We start from the raw sequence: 19,823 nt of genomic DNA on the forward strand, positions 1-19,823 counted from the left end.
TCAGTCGTGCGGTTTTCTACTTTCACATACCATGTTTCGTAGTGACATAATGTAGATCCATCGTACAAGCCAGCTCATCCGAGGCTGAAAGAAGACCTTGTGCACCACCCTAATATCGAGTGGTCCTTCGGGGATTAGGCACTGGATGAGCATGTACTTAGTTTCCGGCCGCGAAGGCGGATGATGACCAGGGCTGGACCTACCTGCACCAGGGTAACCGACATAAAGACATTACACTCTTAATCAAGTCCTGCTTAAAGTGGCAGTCTATAGCCCGGAAACGAGACGAAAAATCTAACGCCTATAGACTGTCTGTTTAGCCGGCACAACCTGTAGGCGGTGCCACCCGTAGCCGTCCCTCGGCGTAGTAGCTTTCTCAGCGGCTCATCTCATAGGCGGGACTCAATATAGGCCGGAGATTTTTTGTCTCGAATCCCGGCTAGTTGAAGGCCGCCTATAGACATCTCCTCGTTCCACGTGACCAGGTGTCCTGGCTACGGGGAGTCCTACCTACGGTGCGTCCCAGCTGCGGCGCGTCCTAGCTATAGGCGGTGTACGAAGCGGCGAAAAAAAAATTAGATTTTAGGTCACCTTTTAAGCTGTATTCGGGGTATTTGGAGACTTACACACATGTTTTATGACATACATAATCCATACACACATATTACAATCAGAAGTAAACCACAGAAAAATTCACAATAAACACACGCGGATTCGAACTCGCGAACACTCGATCAGCAAGCGCGTACGCTAACCACTACACCACGTCACGCCGCGGCCACAGTGATAAAAGTACGGGGGTTTATATGCACCAATGTGTCGCTACACGCTCTGGCGTATTAGTGCAGTGGAGGTCGTTATTATGCATGTAGCGTTCACTGATACGTAAGGAGACATTTTTTAAATGACATTCGTGAAACTATATACGGCGTCACTCAAGTTATTGCTGGGAGCATGCTTCAAGCGAATTTGCGTGCTTGGTAAAGAAGATAAAACTGTTCCGCATACATTTGGCACTGGCGCCTCAGTGACATTTAAAGAATTTTGGCGTGCATAATATCCGAGTTCTATTCATGTTGGCCGTCAGCCTGTTGCCTTTCGTGGACTGAACGAGTTTTCAACGTCAAGATTCGCTTGCTGTGGAACGTGTGCTCGGAATCCATCCACGGCAACCGCACACCGACGTAGCCGATTACCGACGGAGAATCACCGTGTTCTCAGTAACGTCGCTGGCCGCTTCACCGCCGATGGTTACCAGGCCGGTAGCCGATATCGTCACTAAGCCTATTCAGTTTATTTCGAAGCCGTAGTCGACCGTGCTTCAGAACAAACCGCTCACGCTCATATGCCAGGATGTTTTACCTGTTACCGTCGTTGGCTCGACCCTCTCCCCGCAATAATTACACACTGAGATGAACATGCGCTGATAATCGTGGTATTGTCAGCCATATATACAATATTCGAACACGCCCGAGCAGGTGCGGTGCGCCGTGCACGCACTGCAGATGAACTTCACTTGTAAAGGAACTCCTCTTGGCTCTAAACGTTGGATAGTGCACGTCGCTTCCCCTCAAATGAATGACACTATACCAGTAGACATTATTTTAGCTTCAATGAAAAATGTGGCCGACACTTGCGTCGACCATGGAAGCGAGGAGCTGGCGCTGAATGCATGCAGCTACGCGGTCGCTCGGCGGACTGCGCCCCGGAGGAAATGCCGTTTATGTTGGACGCCACTCGCGCGGCGTACGTGACTCGTGAATTGGGCTTTGCACGCTGGAGACGCGGCTCGCCGTTTGCCGTTCTCAGGCGCGCAGTGCCAACAGTATAGGTGGTGTTGGCAGTGCGCAGGCAGGAATATGATGCTAACATGGACTGGATCTTATATGCGGCAGCACTTATCGCAGAAATATTTGTGGCGTTCTGTTACGTCTCCATCAGTGGCTATATTTTTGAGAACTTCTAGATTCACGCTGATATAGCGGTCCCGCCGCGCTATTTAAATCACCTCATACTCGTCTCAAAGCTGAGATCGCGCTAAAATCACACTGGATGATGCTATATTTTTCACATAAGTTTACTGAAACATTTTCTGGAAGCCCGAGTCCATGCAATGTACTAAGTATAGTATTGGTGCGAACGGCACTTTCATGGGCATGCAGTGCCTAACTGTGTACAAGTCTCACCTTTTGATAAATGTTTGACAAATCTCGCCGTGATTAATACGGCTGAACACGCAAACATTTACGAGCTACATCCACACAGCTGCATTTGCATGCGCACGCGACTGGGGAATGTTAGTTTGTTGTGCTAGAGTGCATGGGATAGCCTTTTGGAGTGTTTTACGTATACACGCACTTAATTTTTTATGTGCGGATTACTGAGAGGCGTTGCGTACAGCAGAAATCCAGAACATAGTAGAGTGGTGCATTAATGGAAATGAATTTGACACCATCGAGTAATAGGTTCTAGTGTTGCAGAGTTTGCGCGGATTTTTTTATTGCGCACATACAAAGCGGTTGCACCTCAGTGTGGCAGTCGTTGCGAGGAACTGAAACTGCTAAATTATGACATATTATCGTAAGAAAGTTAACGTAGAGTGGCCATTTGTCGAACATGAGGGTGTTTAACGAATTCTGAACTTTTTAGCCAATGCGGCGATGTTATTACGAGGTACACCCACAGGCGTGCGCACTTCGCGCTGGCACATATGTACGTTCCAGAGGATGGTAATTTAATTATGCAAATATTGTTTTCCAGACTTAGACATTGCCTACCGCGGATTTAGGAGAAAAGAGTGAATGGTATTGCGAAATCTAGAACACCTCGTGGAAGCTCTACTGCCTGCATTTGATTTCGACAGCATGCGGTTACTAATAGTAGAGCATTAAATTAGATATATACATTTCACGGCAAACGATTCGAGCATTTGTCCAAGGAAGCATTTTGTTTTTCATCATTACTAGCCTATTTTATGTCCACTTGAGGACGAAGGTCTCTTCACTAATCCCCCATTGATCCTATCCAGCGTCTTCATTACTATTTTTGTGTGTTTGTGGCATGCACAAGAACGAAGAAAGCAGTCAGGTTGCGGTATCCGTAATGCGGACTCCCTTGACGTCAAGTGGCACGCCGTGTAGTGGTTGATTGTTGGCTAACAGAGTTTTAGAATTGTGTGCGCAGACGTTGCGATGGCTGGGCACGTACGCTATACTGTATTCGGAAAGTAACGTGCGTACACAAGTGTCTAGTCTTTGACAGATGTGCAGTGGCAACAAACACAAGAAATTGTGCACACGAAGCTCTGGGTAGCGTATGCTAATACTGCCTAATTTTAACCACGTGGATTTTTTAACGTGAACCGATTACATCACATAGGAGCGTTTTTGCGCTCATTTACCCCTTGATGGGTACCTAGATTGACCATTAACAGTGAGCTTGGAAACTATAAGCATGCAGTGTGTTTAGACATGCGTATAAAAATTCGCATCGTTTTTTTTTTTTAGTAGCGGTGGTTAAAGCATGGACGCACCGCGTTCCCCATAAATGTACCGTTCAGCGGAATCATTTGAGAATGACTTGACGGACCATACCAGCTTCATAGTTCAACAGTACCTGCTGTGTCTAGCGTGCATAAGCATGCGAGAAACAGGTACTGCTCACGTGTAAAAATAAGTATTTATTGTAAAAAAATACAAACAGCGCTAAAAGCAATGCTCAGCGCTGAAGGAAACGATAAACGTGCCATCCGATGTTTTTTTCGGACAAATATATTCTGGTGCTTAACGAATACCTTTGATCTTGTCAATGTCTTCAGCAGCTTCCTGCCGTTAAAACACCTGGGAAACAACTGGGTTCATTATACTCAGCACAAGACGAAGTATTGAGAATACACAGTTGGATATGTGAGGTCCTTAATATAGTACATCGTCAAGCACCAAATAAGGGCTTTCTCTAGAAGTGTGCCAACCGAAAGTTTCACATTCCCTTGCACTTGATCGCAGTAGAACGCCTTGTTGTAGTACTCCCTCCAAATTCTGCGGTCAGGCGATGGGCGGGCTGCTGTCATGTCATCCTGACGAAAAAAAAAAAGAAAAGCAGAGGATACATGCGACGTTGTGTTCTTAGATCACCTGGTGTTTTCGCCCATCACACAAAAACTGTAAACGGACGTTTTCAATCTGTTATACACCTTGACGAATTTTGTGTAGACAGCGTCACAGAAGTTACAAATATGAAAGTGTTTTCAGAAGTTGCTAATGAAGCTTTCTAATAGTGTTTTAACCATAAACTTACTATAGCTATGAGAAAAAGCTTAGCATGATTTCCTCAGAAATACTCATCGATCTCCACGAAATACATGCGGGCATTGCACATCTGACCGAGTATGACTTTGACCTTGTTGAACTTCTCCATGAAACTTCCAGTTTTTCTTAAAGTTGAAGCTAGCTGTTTCGATTGTCGGCTGCAAGTAAAAACCACAGCACAGTCGCAATTTGATGAGAATCACGTACAATGAAAGCAGTTTTACAATAGACTCACGATTCATTCGTTAAATAAAGTGGCAGGCAAACTTGGCTTAAAACTTGGTTGCACAATATTGCACAATATTGCAAAAGCACAATATCGCAAGCGAATTTTCTTCCATATCAGGTGAATGACAGTCACGGCGAATATTTGAATGGTAGCAGCCAATGCATGATTAAAAATTAATTCGCTGCTGCAGGTCAATGCTCGGCTGCGGCGGCGATATTTAGATGGGAGTGAAAAGCAAAAAAAAAAGAAAATGAATAAAAAACACAAAAAGAAAGATCGTGTGCTCAGTTACGGCATTGTAAACAACGCCACGGCCGGTGTTGCTGCTGCTGCTGCTGGAAAACCTGCAAGGTGTGCGCTCCTTGCCAGTTGCTCGATAAAACTGCGCCTGGCTCTTGTGTCAGAAGGTTTTGTCACCTGCAAAGGTATTCAAATTCTGTGTATACTATCACGAGGATGAACAACAATTATATCCCTTATTACGACTGCTGTATGAACTTCACTTCTCTGTAATAACATTAACAATGAGCAATCCAACATAAATAATAAGCTGCCAACGAAAACAACAATACTTTTATGCATCCACGGTTATATATCGCTGTTGCATCGCATGAAATGATGGATGAGAGAACAAAAATGCCATCAACTAGCTAACGTCTAATTACATACGACGCATTACTTTACCTTCATCGAGATCAGCAGTTTTCACAGGCACCACAGCTGGTGCATGATGCACTGATGTACTTGTCCACACTTGACTTGGCACTGCATAAGACCAATGGGCAAATGTGACCCGAAACCACAGAAATCATTGAAGGGGCACAGTAAATACGCAAGTGTATTCACGAGCATGAATGAGGCTGGCTTTAAAACTTGTTAGAAATTAGGCAGCAAAATGCGTTTTAAAGACTGTCGCTATTCAGAAAGTCAAATTGCTGATTTTTCCTGCTAAAAACAAGAGATGCCGCTAGTATCTATGAGCGCCTGATCCAATGAAACGGTACTAACGTCTTCGGTGCTCGTAAGTGCAGTTTTATTACTTTTTGATTGCGGAAAAACTTTTCCGCTTCCCAAAGGTAATCAAAGAAATGTAAATGCGAAGTATAACGACCTACCATGAAAGGATGTCCTAACATCATTCAACTGCTAGCAAAAATATGCTTCCTTTGATTGCCGCATTGTATCATTGACCATAAATGCAGAGGACAGTTGCTAGCCGAAAGATAAGAAGCCATGCGAGAGCTAAAATTACACAGCTTGTCAAGCAACACGAAGTGATTTTCTCAGTGACACCTGTCAAGAGCGACGAAAGCCTCTGAACTGTATGAGAGTTCACAATAAATGCGACCAGCACGACAACACGTGCGTGACTATAGAGACGGATGACGATTACAACAAAGATAAGTACTCGTATACTCGTATAGTTACTCGTACGCATACTCGTATAGTTATTTCAAAAGCCGTCAAAAGAATATTCTGGCAGCTCAATACCGTCATTCATATATATCAGCGCAAGCATGCAACAATGTGAACGCTAACAGCACGAGCATATGTGTGAAGAAAGAAGAGCACTCACCCAGGCGGGTACGATGCGCCGGGCTGTGTCCGCAGTGAGCGCACCAGCGAGACAGAAATGGCGCGAAAGCGTCGTGTAATCCTGCAACTGCTTGCGTGTAGCCATTTCACGTGCAAGGGGATGTCGCTATGTCCTCGCAACACCCCCTTAATGTTGAGATAAGAGAATTTTTCCATGGCGGCCGAGTACCGGCTCACGCGGCACGCTCAACAAACCACACCAACCTATTAAACATCCGCCGCTCTCGTAGAATGCGCTAAAACTAACCACTCGCGCCAAAAACGCAACCCCCTTCCCATCGCACAATATCTTCGAACTCTCGTTTTTACCTCCTTCCCGCAAAAACAGCAGAAGCGGAGTGCAACGGAGAGCGTAGCAGCCCCTATTCTCTCTCACGCACGCAAGAGAGGGTGCGTAGTTAGCTCCATGCGTATACCTCCTCGCAGCATAGCTCGCCTTTGCGGCTGACGCTGTCGGCGCATGCGTATACACCGACGCTTGCGCCGACAAGTTATAACACGCGGGAGCATACGGTGAGCTGTAGCCAGGATTCTCACTTACGCGGCCCACACCGACGCGCCACTAATACTGCAGGCGGCGGTGAAGGGTGCACGTTTTTTATATACACTTGTCACGGCTAACTCCTTTTCGAATCCCTACTATAGCCGGGAGTTTTCCTGAGTTTTGAAGCGTCCCGCCTACAGGGCATGCGTTAGCCAGGACTTGATTAAGAGTGTACTGCATAACGCATGTGCAGGACACGGCTGTGTGCATAATGCGCGGAAAGTTTTCGTGTTCCTGTAAAAAAGGCTGGTCACGCGCCACTACTCTCTTGTTCTCGTTTTACGCAAATGTCTTCTTTTTTAATGTTTTGACGTTTCGGCCGTGCTCTGGCCAACACCACCGCTCAGAATATGACAGAAAGAACGCCGTTATTAATAATAATAATAATAATAATAATAATAATAATAATAATAATAATAATAATAATAATAATAATAATAACAACAATAATAATAATAATAACTACTGGGGTTTCACGTCCCAAAACTACGATATTATTGTGAGAGACGCCGTATAGTGGAGGGCTCCGGAAATTTCGGCTCCCTGGGGTTCTTTAACGAGCACCTAAATCTAAGTACACGGGCCAAGCATTTTCGCCTCCATTGAAATGTGGCGGCCATGGCCGGGATTCGACCCCACGACCTTTGGGTCAGCAGTCGGGCACCATAACCACCTGCAGTGGCGGGTAACGCAGTCACTGGAGCGGGTGATGCAAGAGCGCGGTGAATAAGGCACCGCATGTTAACGAAATACTTGGAAGATGCGGATCGCGGCCACCTTAAGTAATGAGTTCACGTGGCTATTAGTGTCTTCGTCAATAATAAGAATCGAAGGAATGAAAAATGGGGTAACAATAATATTAACTGTTTGCGTTTTACGTCCCAAAACCATGATATGATATTGGGAGACGCCGTGTGGAGAGCTCCGGAAATTTTGATGGTGTTCTTTAACGTGCGCCTAAACCTAAGCACACGGGCCTCTAGCATTTTTCCTCCACCAAAATGCGGCCGCCGGCTGGTATTCGATTCCGCGACCTTCGGATCAGCAGTCAAGTGCCATAACCACTATACAGCATCGTGGCGGGCGAAGAATGCGGTAAAGAAGTGCCATTGGTAACAAGCGATGAGGTCCGATGGGCGTCGTAAAATATGTCCCGAGAAAAAGTGGCGGGTGGAGGTTTAGTACTTCATATATTCAAAAATGAAAGCGTCCCTATACCTAAAAGCTTGCGAAAATTTACTTGCATTGCTTCAAAACTTCAATTGTACTTTAGTCGGATACATAGAGTTTCATACAGGGGCGTAGTCAGAAATATTTTTCGGGGGGGGGGGGGGAATTCAACCATACTTTATGTATGTTCGTGCGTGCGTTTGTATTTACGCGTGTATATATACGCAAGCAAAACTGAAAAAATTCGGGGGGGGGGGGTTGAACCCCCACCCCCTGGCTACGCCCCTGGTTTCATACAATAACCGAGAGAGGAAACTGGCGCTGCGATCGTTGAGCCACCATGGGCATAGAGCTTCCTATAGATACACTAGAGGGAACGCTGGCGCTAGTGTCTATGAGAGCTGCAACGCATGGCTCTTCAGCCAGCATGGTAATGATGGGCAGTACACGGATTTTTCTAAACTTCATTCTTTCAGCTCCGTTTGGCTCCGCGTCGGCTGCATCTGCTTTGTCTCAAGAGGAAGTTCAGCAAAAGTCAGCTCTTCCACTTCACCACTTTAACCTTTTTAGGCTCCCCAATTCAAATCTGGTAACGAAGTTCCCAACAGTCTATTCTTTTATCCAAAACGAACGCCAGAACACAGCAATAAACAAAGCCAAAAGTGCGTTCGCAGCCGTAAGCACGAAGATTAGGCACATCCGTGTACTACCCATCATTCCCTTGGTGGCTGAACTATCGCAGCGTCAGAGTTCCCTCTATAGGTAATCGTAGGAAACTCTATGACCACGGGAATGATGAGAAGTACAGGCTCGGATTGGATAGCGTTAGCTAGAGAACTGTCCACGGATCTTTTTCCACAGTTTCAGTTTCGTTCTTCGCGAGGCGTTGGTAGGGGTGTGCGTTGCAAAGTACTCAAGCAGCGCCTTTTGCGTTCAAAGAGGCCGAAGACCGCTAGATCTCTTGATTTGCTGCGCCGTTGCAGCTTTACATGTTGTGGTTGACAGATTTAACAAAGCATCGTGCACGCACCGCTGCGCATAGATGTAGCGTCTCATGCCAGCGCAGGAAATTGCATAGAGTTCACGTTTTGTGATAAGCGCTATCTTCTCAAAACTCTTTCCAGTCGACTGCAAAACGACGGCGAAGCTAAGTAGACGCACCGTCATGCTCCTCTGACTCGACTTCGCAACAAAACGACAATTGCGTGGGGGGCAGGCCACTTGGACGGACGCACCCGGCATCGCAGCGCACGATACGTTAAGTGTTTTTCACTCATTACAGTACTGTTATTTCCATAAATAGATAGCGCGTACTTTCGAGGGAAAAACAAGCGTATTTGTTTCACGTGTTGTAAAAAATATTTCATTATATCGTGATGCCAAATTTGGAATAGATTTGTAGAGCAAACCCTGGTGCATACCCTGGTGGTTGAAATTTGTCCACGTTTCACTTCTATCGTACGGTCACGCAAACTTTTTGCAATAAGTTTTACGTACAAAAGAATGAAGCAAGTTTTAATGGGAAATAACCTCATATCACTTTGTTTTGCACTCGGCAAGCAAGCGTCGCGAATCTCAAGAACGAAAGCCATCCGAAGCAGATCCAGAGCCTGTACTTCCCATCATTCCCATGGTGGCTCAAGCGCCGCTGAAAAAGCCCGCATAAACCCTAGCACCAGATTGCAACTCTAGGTATTAGAGTAAGAAACTCTATGGTCGGATACAACTTAACGGGATACTAAAGAGAAAAACGATTTTTCTATTATTAGTAAATTACTCTTCCACAATTACAAAACCCTCACGTTTGCCGCGAGAAGACGCTTGATAAGCGAGAAAACGCGCAAAAAGAAAAGGTGGGTGGCGACGCCACCTTGAAATTCCCGCACCAAACGCCGGCACGTCAAAGGTTTTGACGGCGTCTACTAGGGCCGACATAGTTCCTAATCGGTAAATATGAAGTACATTGACCTATGATGGGGCCAGAGACTTAATACACCAACTTTTAGGAAATTATGTTGAGCGGCTGTCGCCAATATACGACAAATACACTTTGAAATCCACGGCGCAACGTGCGGAGATTATGGCGCGAACTTTGATTTGCCCCTGTATTAATAAACTTGTGACGGTTAAGTTAACGATATTAGAGTTCTCGGAGTACAATTTATCAATCTAAACCAATTTATTGTTTCACTTTAGTGTCCGTTTAAGAAGTCCGGTGAGGCCCGCCCAGGCAACCGAAGCGCGGCAGCCGATCGCCTCCACGACTAAAGAAATAGTTCCGCTCATGAACTCGGCAATGTTTTCCAAAGGCGGGGTCACCGGCCGTCCCCCTCATGACGTCAGTCTGGAGTGCGCGCCCATTAGTGCAGGCTTGCGCGCATGCGCCTTTGGAGAGGAAATACCGCGTATATCTAAAGTTGTACACAATTACACAGGTAGGTAGAAGGCCACCAAAATCAAACTGATCCATATGAAGGAAAAAGCCAGCGATTGAAAACGAAATATAGACGCATCTCGCTTTCGGCACTGCATAAATGTAGTACATTAAAATAAAATCGGGCCAAAACCTGTTTTTAGTCATCCCAAAGAGCGGGATGGATGCAGTGCATTGTACAGTAGATCACATCCATATTATTACTGAGGTAATGTGCCAGAAGCCTTTCTATATTGCTTTTATCGGTTAAGAAATTGTATTTTATTAAGTAAATATAGCAGCAGCCCTTCATCAGACAAAGGGTACAAGATGCATTCGTCAATATATCTTAGCAAATATTCATAAATACTGAGCAACACCAAATAAAAGCATGAAAATCAGGAAGGTACGATCAAGAATGTGGTCAAGCAAGGAGACGAGGGTGTACTTATTAGTATTGAGTTATTATCTGCAAATTGCACGGTATATTATGCAACATTTTTTTATAGATATTTAGGGAAAAGTTGGCTACGTATACCCTGGGCCTATTTTTCTTGCTGAATTTCAACGTTACCACCGCAATACCTACAATGTTAGGCTAAGAATGTTCAATGGCGAAGAGCACAGGACCACGATCTCTTTGCGGTTTTTCCAAGGAAAACGTGCGCGGTATATTTATGATGTCTCGAACGTTGAGTGACGGCGGCCCTTCATTTCTACTAATAAATGCCGGGTTGTCATATTTAAACTAGTCATGCATAGGTGTTGAATTTACAGACCCATTTAAATGCCTGCTTTTGCCTCTGTGGAGCAAATATGAACGCTATCTGTGGACTTGGCCGCATATAGTAAAATCTGTGCCGACTCGATACACAACCGGTAATCACTATGAGAGTTGGTGCATTTATTCAAGACGACCTATAAATGAGAAAGGTGGGAGCAAAGTGGTTTCGACAACTTTTTGCAATTGGACAAAAAAAGTGCTACCTACGGACATATTGGTCGCTGGCTTCAATTAACTGCACGGACATACAACTTGGAGGACAACAAGGAGACTCGAGAAAAAGTTAAGGACCGCGCAGCGTGTGATGGAAAGACAATTGACAGGCGCAACATTAAGCGACCTGAAGGCAGCATAATGAATCAGAGAACAAACAGTGGTACGCGACATTGTAGTGGATGTTAAGCGAAAAAAAAAAAAAGGACCTGGGCGGGACCCATTACGCGCAGGTCTGACAATCGGTGGTCATTGAAAACGACGGAATTGATACAAAGCGATGACAAAAGCAGCTTAGGACGGCTGAGACTCAGGTGGGGGGATGAAATCAAAACGTTAGCATGAATAAAATGGCCTGTGCAGCACAGGGTGAAACGGAGATCATTTGGAAGGCCCTTGGTCCTGCAGTGGACATATATACAGGGTCTCAAGAAATGTGTTCGAAAATCCTCGAAGATAAGGGAAGTTGGATATGGGCTCGCCACCTTCACCACTGCTTTTTCTGTAGCACTAGACATCTTAAGATGGCTAGAGGCGTTGATTACGCAAGTGGTTAAATAAGTTAAACTAATTAACTTTTTTAATTAGTCGAGACAGTTGGTAGGGTCAAGTGGAAGACTTCGAGCCCTTCCTGCGACGAGCCCATTCCCGCTTTAAGATTTCGAAAGAGCGGCCACTGGTAATTTTTGCAGAGTGATGAAATCTGACCTATTTCGCCGGGGAAACCAAAACCGAAACACGGAAGAGTGCTACTGACGTATTCTGAGACGCCCAGAATGAGCGAGCGCCGTTTTATCATGCATCGATCAATTTCTCTTCGGGTGTGCGCGGGCTGTGCTTGGGATTATAACACGCATGGCGCACGCACGTTAATGAATATTGAAAAACCAACACCACTGCTATCGTCGTCGTGAACAGTGATGTCATTCTGGTCGTCTGCTAGTCGCGCTCATTTCCGCTTCGGTTTCGCCGCTGAATTTGGTCGAATATCATTTTTCTGCAAGAATTGCCTAGGCCGCTTTTTCGAAATCTCAAAGCGGCGATGGGCTCTTGGCAGAAAGGACTTCAATTCTTCCATATCGTGCGACCGCCTACCTCCATTAATTAAAAAGTTGAATAATTAAATTTCTTTACTTACTGACGTAACTGATGCCTCTAACCATCTTAACATGTCTGCCACTACAGAAAAAAGAATTATTATGGAAGCGACTAAATATTCCATTTCCCTTATTTTTGAGGACGTTTCGGCACATTTCTTGAAACAACCTGTACAGACTAGGCTGCTGCTGCTGCTGATGATGATGATTTACTGATCTTGAAGTTTAGCGCACCGACTTATCAGTATTATGAGGAACCGCTTTATTCAGCCGTGCTCAAGCCGAAATCTCATTGATGATGATATATACAGATGACGAAGATGCACAAGTGATGATGATATGTAAAGAGGATGAAGAGTCATTCACTTTTCGCGCTCGCAGTATGTTTTTGATTTTTAAGGCATGTGCTGTGCATAAGTCTGTGGTTTTTTCCATTTCCAGCCTGCAAGATATCATTGCCCACGTGACATCCGAAATCCAGGAAACCAAACTTGCAGAAGTGTGCTGGCAGTAGACCACGTGCCCCTTACTAATTTAGTGAGGGAGCGCAGCTTTCATGGGTGGTAGAAGAGAAATCCGAGCTACCGAGGCTGCATGGGGGAATAAAAAAGAAATTACACCATCTCCCACTAAAGGGAACCATGTAGGGATGCGAAGCAGCGCATGGGTCGACTTAAAGGGTCCCTCACCAGGTGACATAACAAATTTTAGAAGGACATTGGAAGTTGTTGCGAGCCCAATAAAGAGCATTATGACACAACAATTTTTCTAATTGGTCAGCTAGAAGCTGAGAAATAAAACAATAATATGTAGCGGCGAGAAACCATGATGCGAGGAGGCGAGCTGCAAACCCTTGCCGCTCGCACCGTGTAGCCTTCGCAAGCCAAATCCCTTCCCTGCCCTCTTCGGCACTCGAGCAGGAGGATCACATAACGCATACGCATGAACACGTCATACGCACACAATGTCACGAGCGCATGACGTGCCCGAACCAGCCCGAGCCCCCGAGACGCGAGGGGTGTTGTGGCGGCGTTCTTTGCGCTTCATCTCTGCAAGTTATGCCGAATGCGCCCTCGCCGATCACTTGGCTTTCAACCTATTATTGAGCGCGAAAGCTGCGACACTTGTACGGACGTGAGACTAACAGTGTACCGCATGAACATCTAGTTAGACGCGGGAGGATAAATGAACCTAATGAGCGCTGGATACGAGGTAGAAAATTAGTTTCATGGTAAAGGGTGGCGTTTGCACAATGCACAAAGCGTGAGAACACGAACGCGTGCGAAATGGAGGTAGATTAGTCTCGAATCTAGCTGCGATTCGCAGTAAAAATTAAAAAAGAAAACGCACACATTCCGTTTGTGTGTTTTAGTATTGCTCTCAAGTTTTATCCATCCATTCAAGCAACAAATTACACAAACTACACGTCGTGTCAAATAATTATCGCAGTGTTACGTGCTACTGTTGGCGACGTCAGAGCACAGTCGTCTACGTAGAGGAGCGAGGTCACAGCACTACCATCTACGTAGGGCCATTCCACCATGTACGTCATCCCCTCATTCTCTGGGCGCGCGGCCGCGAGAAGAAGGGCAAGCAGCGTTCAGCTTGAAATTTGACCAATTTATGCGGCGCGTAGCGTTGCAAATTTTGGCAGACGCAATCGTGAATACCCAGTGCATGCATTGCCCTCGTCAGCTCAAACTTGTCAAACCTAGTGAGGGGCCCTTAAAAGTTCCGTTCATCATGGGCACCTTGCCCGATGTTGACGCGTTCTTGGAAGTGGAGCATACCATGAATTCACTATAGTTGCTGTTGCTGTTGCTCGTCCCGTACTCTTGTTGGAGCACGCCTCGCGGGTTCATCGCGCGTCTGCAGAATCTCGTTCCCCGACGCCATCACGTGGTTGGGGAGAGAGTGTAAGGGGGAGAGGCCACAGCGTCTTACGCAGCCCCTTACACAGGCCCGAACGCGCTTGCGCGTGCCAGCACACATGGTTTTGTCTGCGTTACGCCAAGCATACGGCAGCACGGGCTCCTAAAGTGCTCTGCACGTACCATCATCAAGGCGGTCGGAGAACAAGAGGAAGAAGACTTCTGCGCGCGCTCAGATAGCTAGGCTAGGTGGGACGGTCGCCAATGGAACTACGGACACAGCCCAGCGCAAAAAATGCTTCGCATCTAAAAGGACGTTATTTGTTCTAAAACATCAGCGTGGCTCTGAAATTTTAAAAAAGAAGTCTTAGAATAATACCAATGGTTCTCATATTCATCCGCTCTTTCCAAGATGTTCGGCATGAAAGACTGGCTTTTAACACGAAAGTGTTTTATGCCGGGGTCCACCAAGAATTTCATGACATATTTCCGTCACGGAAATACGTCAGCAAAATGCACGCCATCAGATGGCCAAGGAAAATAAAAACTACCCATGATCTCTCGGTCGGTGAGGTTGGCTGGCGGGCGTTTAGCCCACTGAGCTACCCACCAAACACATAACGGAGGCTACATGAACGTGGCTTTTATCTTTCGCACTTTCTTTCATAGTGCTCTTGGATAGATGGATGGATGCTATGAGCGTCCCCTTTATAACGGGGTGGTGACATGTGTGCCACCAGGCTCGAAAAAAAGAAAAACACGCGCCGTTGCTACGACCGTTCCATTCGGCGCGTTTCCAATAGAAGTGCGATTTCGTCAACGCTTTAACACACCGCGAGGTGGTGGCTTTAGCCCAAGCCTCGCTCATAGCATCCATACATATCGGAGAATAATTCTCCGACGCTCGCCTGGCTGCCTCACCGCGTTCCCCGCTTGCCCTGTGAAAATTAACGGCCAGTCTAGCGGAAGACACGACGCGCGTGTGTTTCACGACGCTTTGAAGGAGTGCATGTCGAGTATCAGTGTTCATTATGTGCTCGTTTATGCCATCTTTGCGTAGGATTCACCATATGCGGTGTCCACTTATACGTTAAGAACTTCAGCTACCGCAAGGTTTAAATAACAATCATGGGCGTTAGTCGCCGACTAGGCGACAACACGAGTGCGTCCACATCAAGCGGTGCTACATCTGTCAAAGAACAGTATACATTGTACAAGCTCTCATATACCAATACACTATAAACAATCAACTAGTCCTGTGACGACACGTTTCACTTTCGTGTTATACCGATTCCTATGACAGAGGGATCAGCCATCTTTTTTCATTTCTTTTTATTTCGCAGCTTCAGCCTTTCTGGGTATTTTTACAACTATATTCTTAGGTCAGAGTGTAAACGTACGTTGGAACGTTTCAACATAAAGAATTATGCCCAATCCAAACGTACTCAGCTAAGCAGCGCGTTTCTTATTAAATTTAGTATCAACGTTAGTTGCCTTTCATTAGGAGAACGAGGTTCACCTGCCTGGCGAGCCTCGACGTGATAGCGCAGGTATCCGCATTTCCAGCCAAGTATAGAGATGGAAGTATCAATGTGCACCATGGCATCATGTTTCAGGGGTCTCCAAGAGGTGGTCCATTTGTGCTGGAACATGCGGCCTTTCCACGTCTCGCCCATGGTCTTCCGAAATTCCCTGCCATCGACGAGGCTGCTTGCTCGGTGTACTTGATCGAAGTGTCCCGTATCAGCGCCGTTCTCGGCGATGTCTTGGATGTGGGTGCGAATTCGGTGCTCGAAGCCCCACGAAGCGTCACGCTCCAATGTACCTGGCAGTGCATCAGCTGGTATCTCCCACGAAGGAGCTTCACCATCCGCGTGGTACCAGATGAACACCATGCCCCAAAGCTCCTTGCAAATCCACGTTTTTGCCGTGACGAAAGAAGGAACTGCGTGAAATAATGTGTGGTACATATACGTGCCTTACGGAGGAATATTCTCGGCGCCATTAGCCGTTCTATTTAATTAAACCACGGGTAGCCTAATTAAGCTAAAAACCGCATACAACGTTGGCTATTTGTCATAGAGTAAAGAAAATTGTAGTAGTAAGGGTCAATATTAATGAGAACCAGCAGACAATAATGCCAATTAAAGTCTATGGGATCTCATTTGTAGTAATTATGATGTAAATGGGAAGAAAGTAAAGTGGGCGAAAAGATAACTTCTGGTGCATATAGTGAGCCTAGATGGCCCATGGCCACATGCGAAGCCGACAGAAAACTGACGTGTTAATGAAACACTGACGACGGTAGCGATCATGTTTGATGTACAGATGGAAAAACGCCCATACCATGTGCAAGGAGATGAAGCTGCGCCTGACTAGCATACGCAGGAGCATGCCAGATGACTGGGAAAAAATATGGGGATATATGCACCGTAACTGCATGATTGTGCGACACATCGCGGTACGTGGGGAACTCATATTAATATTGACTACGGATATTTCTTGAACGTGTACTCATATCTTAGTAAACCTTCCCAAATAAAAAAAGTAAATGAACAATTTTGAATTTCACAGTTAAAAAAGTGAATTTATGAACTTCAAATCCAAAAAAGTTAAAAAATAGGATACGGAGCGTAAACATGACGAGAAGCAGTAAGGCCAGTGACCAACGAGTCCTAAAACATGTGCACCTAATATAGTGTCACATAGGTGTTTGTGCCACTGTGGACTACAGCACACTAATAGCCGAAGTTGAAGTGTCACGGGCTGTTTGCTTGCATTTTGTGTGTAATCATTACTTGTAACGTTAAAAATTCATATCAACAATTCATGGCCAATCCCCCAGTGTGGATATGAGCCATGTCTAGAGCACATAATCATCATCATTACATCGATGGTGTTCCACTTGTCATAGTGCGTCAACGCTACACCTCTTACGTATTGTAAATATACTATGAATACCGCAACTCTACGCGTAACATTTTGGTGGAGCTGCTGGGTAGTCTCTATGAAAGTCGGGCCTGGATCTCCGCAGGAGACGTCACATCGGTTCCGCTGCTATGGCTACCGACAGTGTCCCGGACACTCCGACACCAGTGCAATACGTCATGTATCCGCTGCGTGATCCGGGAATCTTCACCGGTACTGGCAAGGTCGACATCCAAGAGTGGCTGGTGATGTACCAGCGCGTCGCAACAGTTGCAGGTGAAATCCAACCGTTATGCTGGCGAACGTGATATTCTACCTGGGGGAAGCCGCAAAGGCGTAGTTTGAGACGCACGAAACCGAGCTCACGAGTTGGGACATCTGCAAAGAGAGGCTACGTGATCTCTTCGAGAGACCAATCGGACGCCAAGTAGAAGCCCAGAAGGAGCTAGCCTCCCGTGCCCAGACGTCCACCGAATCGTACATCTCCTACATTCAGGACGTTCTGGCACTTTGCCGAAAAACGAACGGCAACATGCCGGAGGCAGATAAGGCCGGACACATTATGACGGGCATTGCCGACGAGACATTCAACTCCTTGCTTTGTAAGAGCTGCACAACAATTGATTCCCTCATTAAAGAGTGCCGCCACTTTGAACAAGCAAAAGGCAAGCGCATCGTGCAACGCTTCGATCGGCTTCCTAATACGGCTTCAACCTCTTCCTGCAACGAACCTGCGCCGTTGCTTCAACCAGCTTCACCAAATTTGACGCAAGCCATACGCCGCAAACTTGAGGCTATGGCTCCGAGCTCTCGTGATCCTTCCTATACGCATGATAATCTGACAATCTCGCTCATTCAAGCTGTTGTTCGCCAAGAAATTGCGAACATGGCCATCCCATCCGCCGTTAGCCCCCGTCCCACCTCTACCGCTCCGATAATTGCCTTTGCTGCACCTCGACAGTATTTCGCGAATCGGTACCGAAACCAGTCTGAGTGGCGAACACCGGACGACAGACCAAACCGCTTCGTATGCTTCCGGATCGGCCATATCTCTCGCCACTGCCGTGACCGCTGCAATTCATCGCCTCGACCATATGCTGACCGCCGCTACGAACACGCCTCTCGTCCTCTGTCACCTCAAGCCGAACCATCCAATGCTGGCCCTGCTGCTCCTCCATTAACCAATAGCCGTTCGCCCTCACCGCAGCGCCGTCAGTCCCGTTCGCCTACATCTCAGCATCCCCCGTCCCCATCCACTCAGACCGCTTCTCGGGAAACTAGCCAATTCAGCCCCTGGAGGCGAGGCTGCGTTGACGACTCTGGCTGCAAAACCATTGTTCACGCTTGCTCCTAAACGAAAATTAGTCGAAGTTTTTGTTGATCACGTGCCAGTTAAAGCCCTCATCGACACTGGAGCTCAAGTGTCGGTCATGCGCTCCGACCTTCGTAGCCGTCTTCGAAAAGTGCTCACGCCCGCTGAGTCACCTGCCCTACGAGTAGCCAACGGCAGCACAACAGCCGTAATGGGAATGTGTACAGCCCGTATTACCATCGCCGACCGCTCAACGTTAGTGCTGTTCCCTGTAATTGAGGAGTGCCTTCACGAGGTGATTCTCGGAATGGACTTTTTTACTGTTCACTCTACGCTTATTGACTGCTCAACCGGTATTCTGAGGCTTCAGCTACCCAGTGCTGTGCCGACACCATCGCAGGTATCCAGCCCCAACTTCGCTGTACCGTGAATTTGTTCGGCTGCAACCTGATGCTGCGACTTATGTACTCATGTCGCCTAGCTCACCACTTTGTGGTGGTGCTTTACGACGTCCTGCTAGAGCGCCAAATAGCTCTCCCTTGCTCCATTATTACGTTCACCAACAACCGTGCGTGGCTTCCTCTCCTGAACTTTGGCTCGTGTCCACAAGCTTTTTCTGAGAGTGTGCCTCTCGCTCAGTTGTCCCCTTTGGAAGAGTCTGGAGTGTCTGCTCTCAGCTATCAACAACCATCTGAATTTGCTCAACCTTCGGCTCCGACGATGTCATCTAACGATAAATTCGCCAAAATGATAGCTCCTGATCTACGACCTTCTTACGCTGACGCCCTCCGCCGTGTTTTGATTTCCTACGAAGACGTATTTCATTTCGACAATCGCCCGCTGGGTCGAACCGACATCGTCAGCCATTCGATCCGCACTGGTGACGCTCCGCCCATCCATAGGCGTCCCTATCGTGTGTCGGCAGCAGAACGTCACGTCATACAAACAGGCGTCGAGTAAATGGTCTCTAAGGACATTATCAAGCCCCCCTCTAGTCCGTGGGCATCCCCTGTCGTTTTAGTAAAAAACAAGGACAATACTTGGAGGTTCTGCATAGATTATCGTAATCTGAACAAGATCACAAAAAAGGACGTTTACCCGTTTCCACGTAATGATGATGCACTGGACTGCTTACATGGTGCCAGTTATTTCTCTTCGATCGATTTACGTTCTGGCTACTGGCCAATCGCAGTCGATGACAGAGATCGCGAGAAAACGGCTTTCGTCACCCCAGATGGTCTCTACCAATGCAAAGTGATGCCTTTTGGACTATGTAATGCCCCAGTCACCTTTGACTGCATGATGGACTCTCTTCTACGTGGTTTTAAATGGTCCTCATGCCTATGTTACCTTGATGAC

General features: G+C 46.6%; 1 protein-coding gene across 1 annotated transcript; it reads right to left on the minus strand.

Annotated features, from left to right (window-relative positions):
• Positions 1-18,330, minus strand: LOC119379256 (cholesterol 7-desaturase nvd-like). The gene is made up of 3 exons (XM_049412097.1): positions 18,255-18,330; positions 15,744-16,169; positions 1-203 (listed from the first exon to the last, which is right to left on the minus strand). The coding sequence occupies exons 1-3, from the start codon at positions 18,328-18,330 to the stop codon at positions 1-3; spliced, it is 705 nt and encodes a 234-aa protein (XP_049268054.1).
• Between the last annotated feature and the right edge of the window lie 1,493 nt (positions 18,331-19,823).

The sequence above is a fragment of the Rhipicephalus sanguineus genome, chromosome 1 (genome assembly GCF_013339695.2).
Source record: "Rhipicephalus sanguineus isolate Rsan-2018 chromosome 1, BIME_Rsan_1.4, whole genome shotgun sequence".
Taxonomy (NCBI): domain Eukaryota; kingdom Metazoa; phylum Arthropoda; class Arachnida; order Ixodida; family Ixodidae; genus Rhipicephalus; species Rhipicephalus sanguineus.

Bases quoted from the DNA above. Each gene is read 5' to 3' on its own strand.
- LOC119379256 (XM_049412097.1), bottom strand. From the start codon at position 18,330: ATGGAGGAGCAGCAGGGCCAGCATTGGATGGTTCGGCTTGAGGTGACA. The intron at 16,170-18,254 runs GTCAGCATATGG...TATTTCACGCAG, and splicing joins GAGGCGTGTTCGTAGCGGCG to TTCCTTCTTTCGTCACGGCA. The intron at 204-15,743 runs GTGAACCTCGTT...ACCCTGGTGCAG, and splicing joins CGTCGAGGCTCGCCAGGCAG to GTAGGTCCAGCCCTGGTCAT.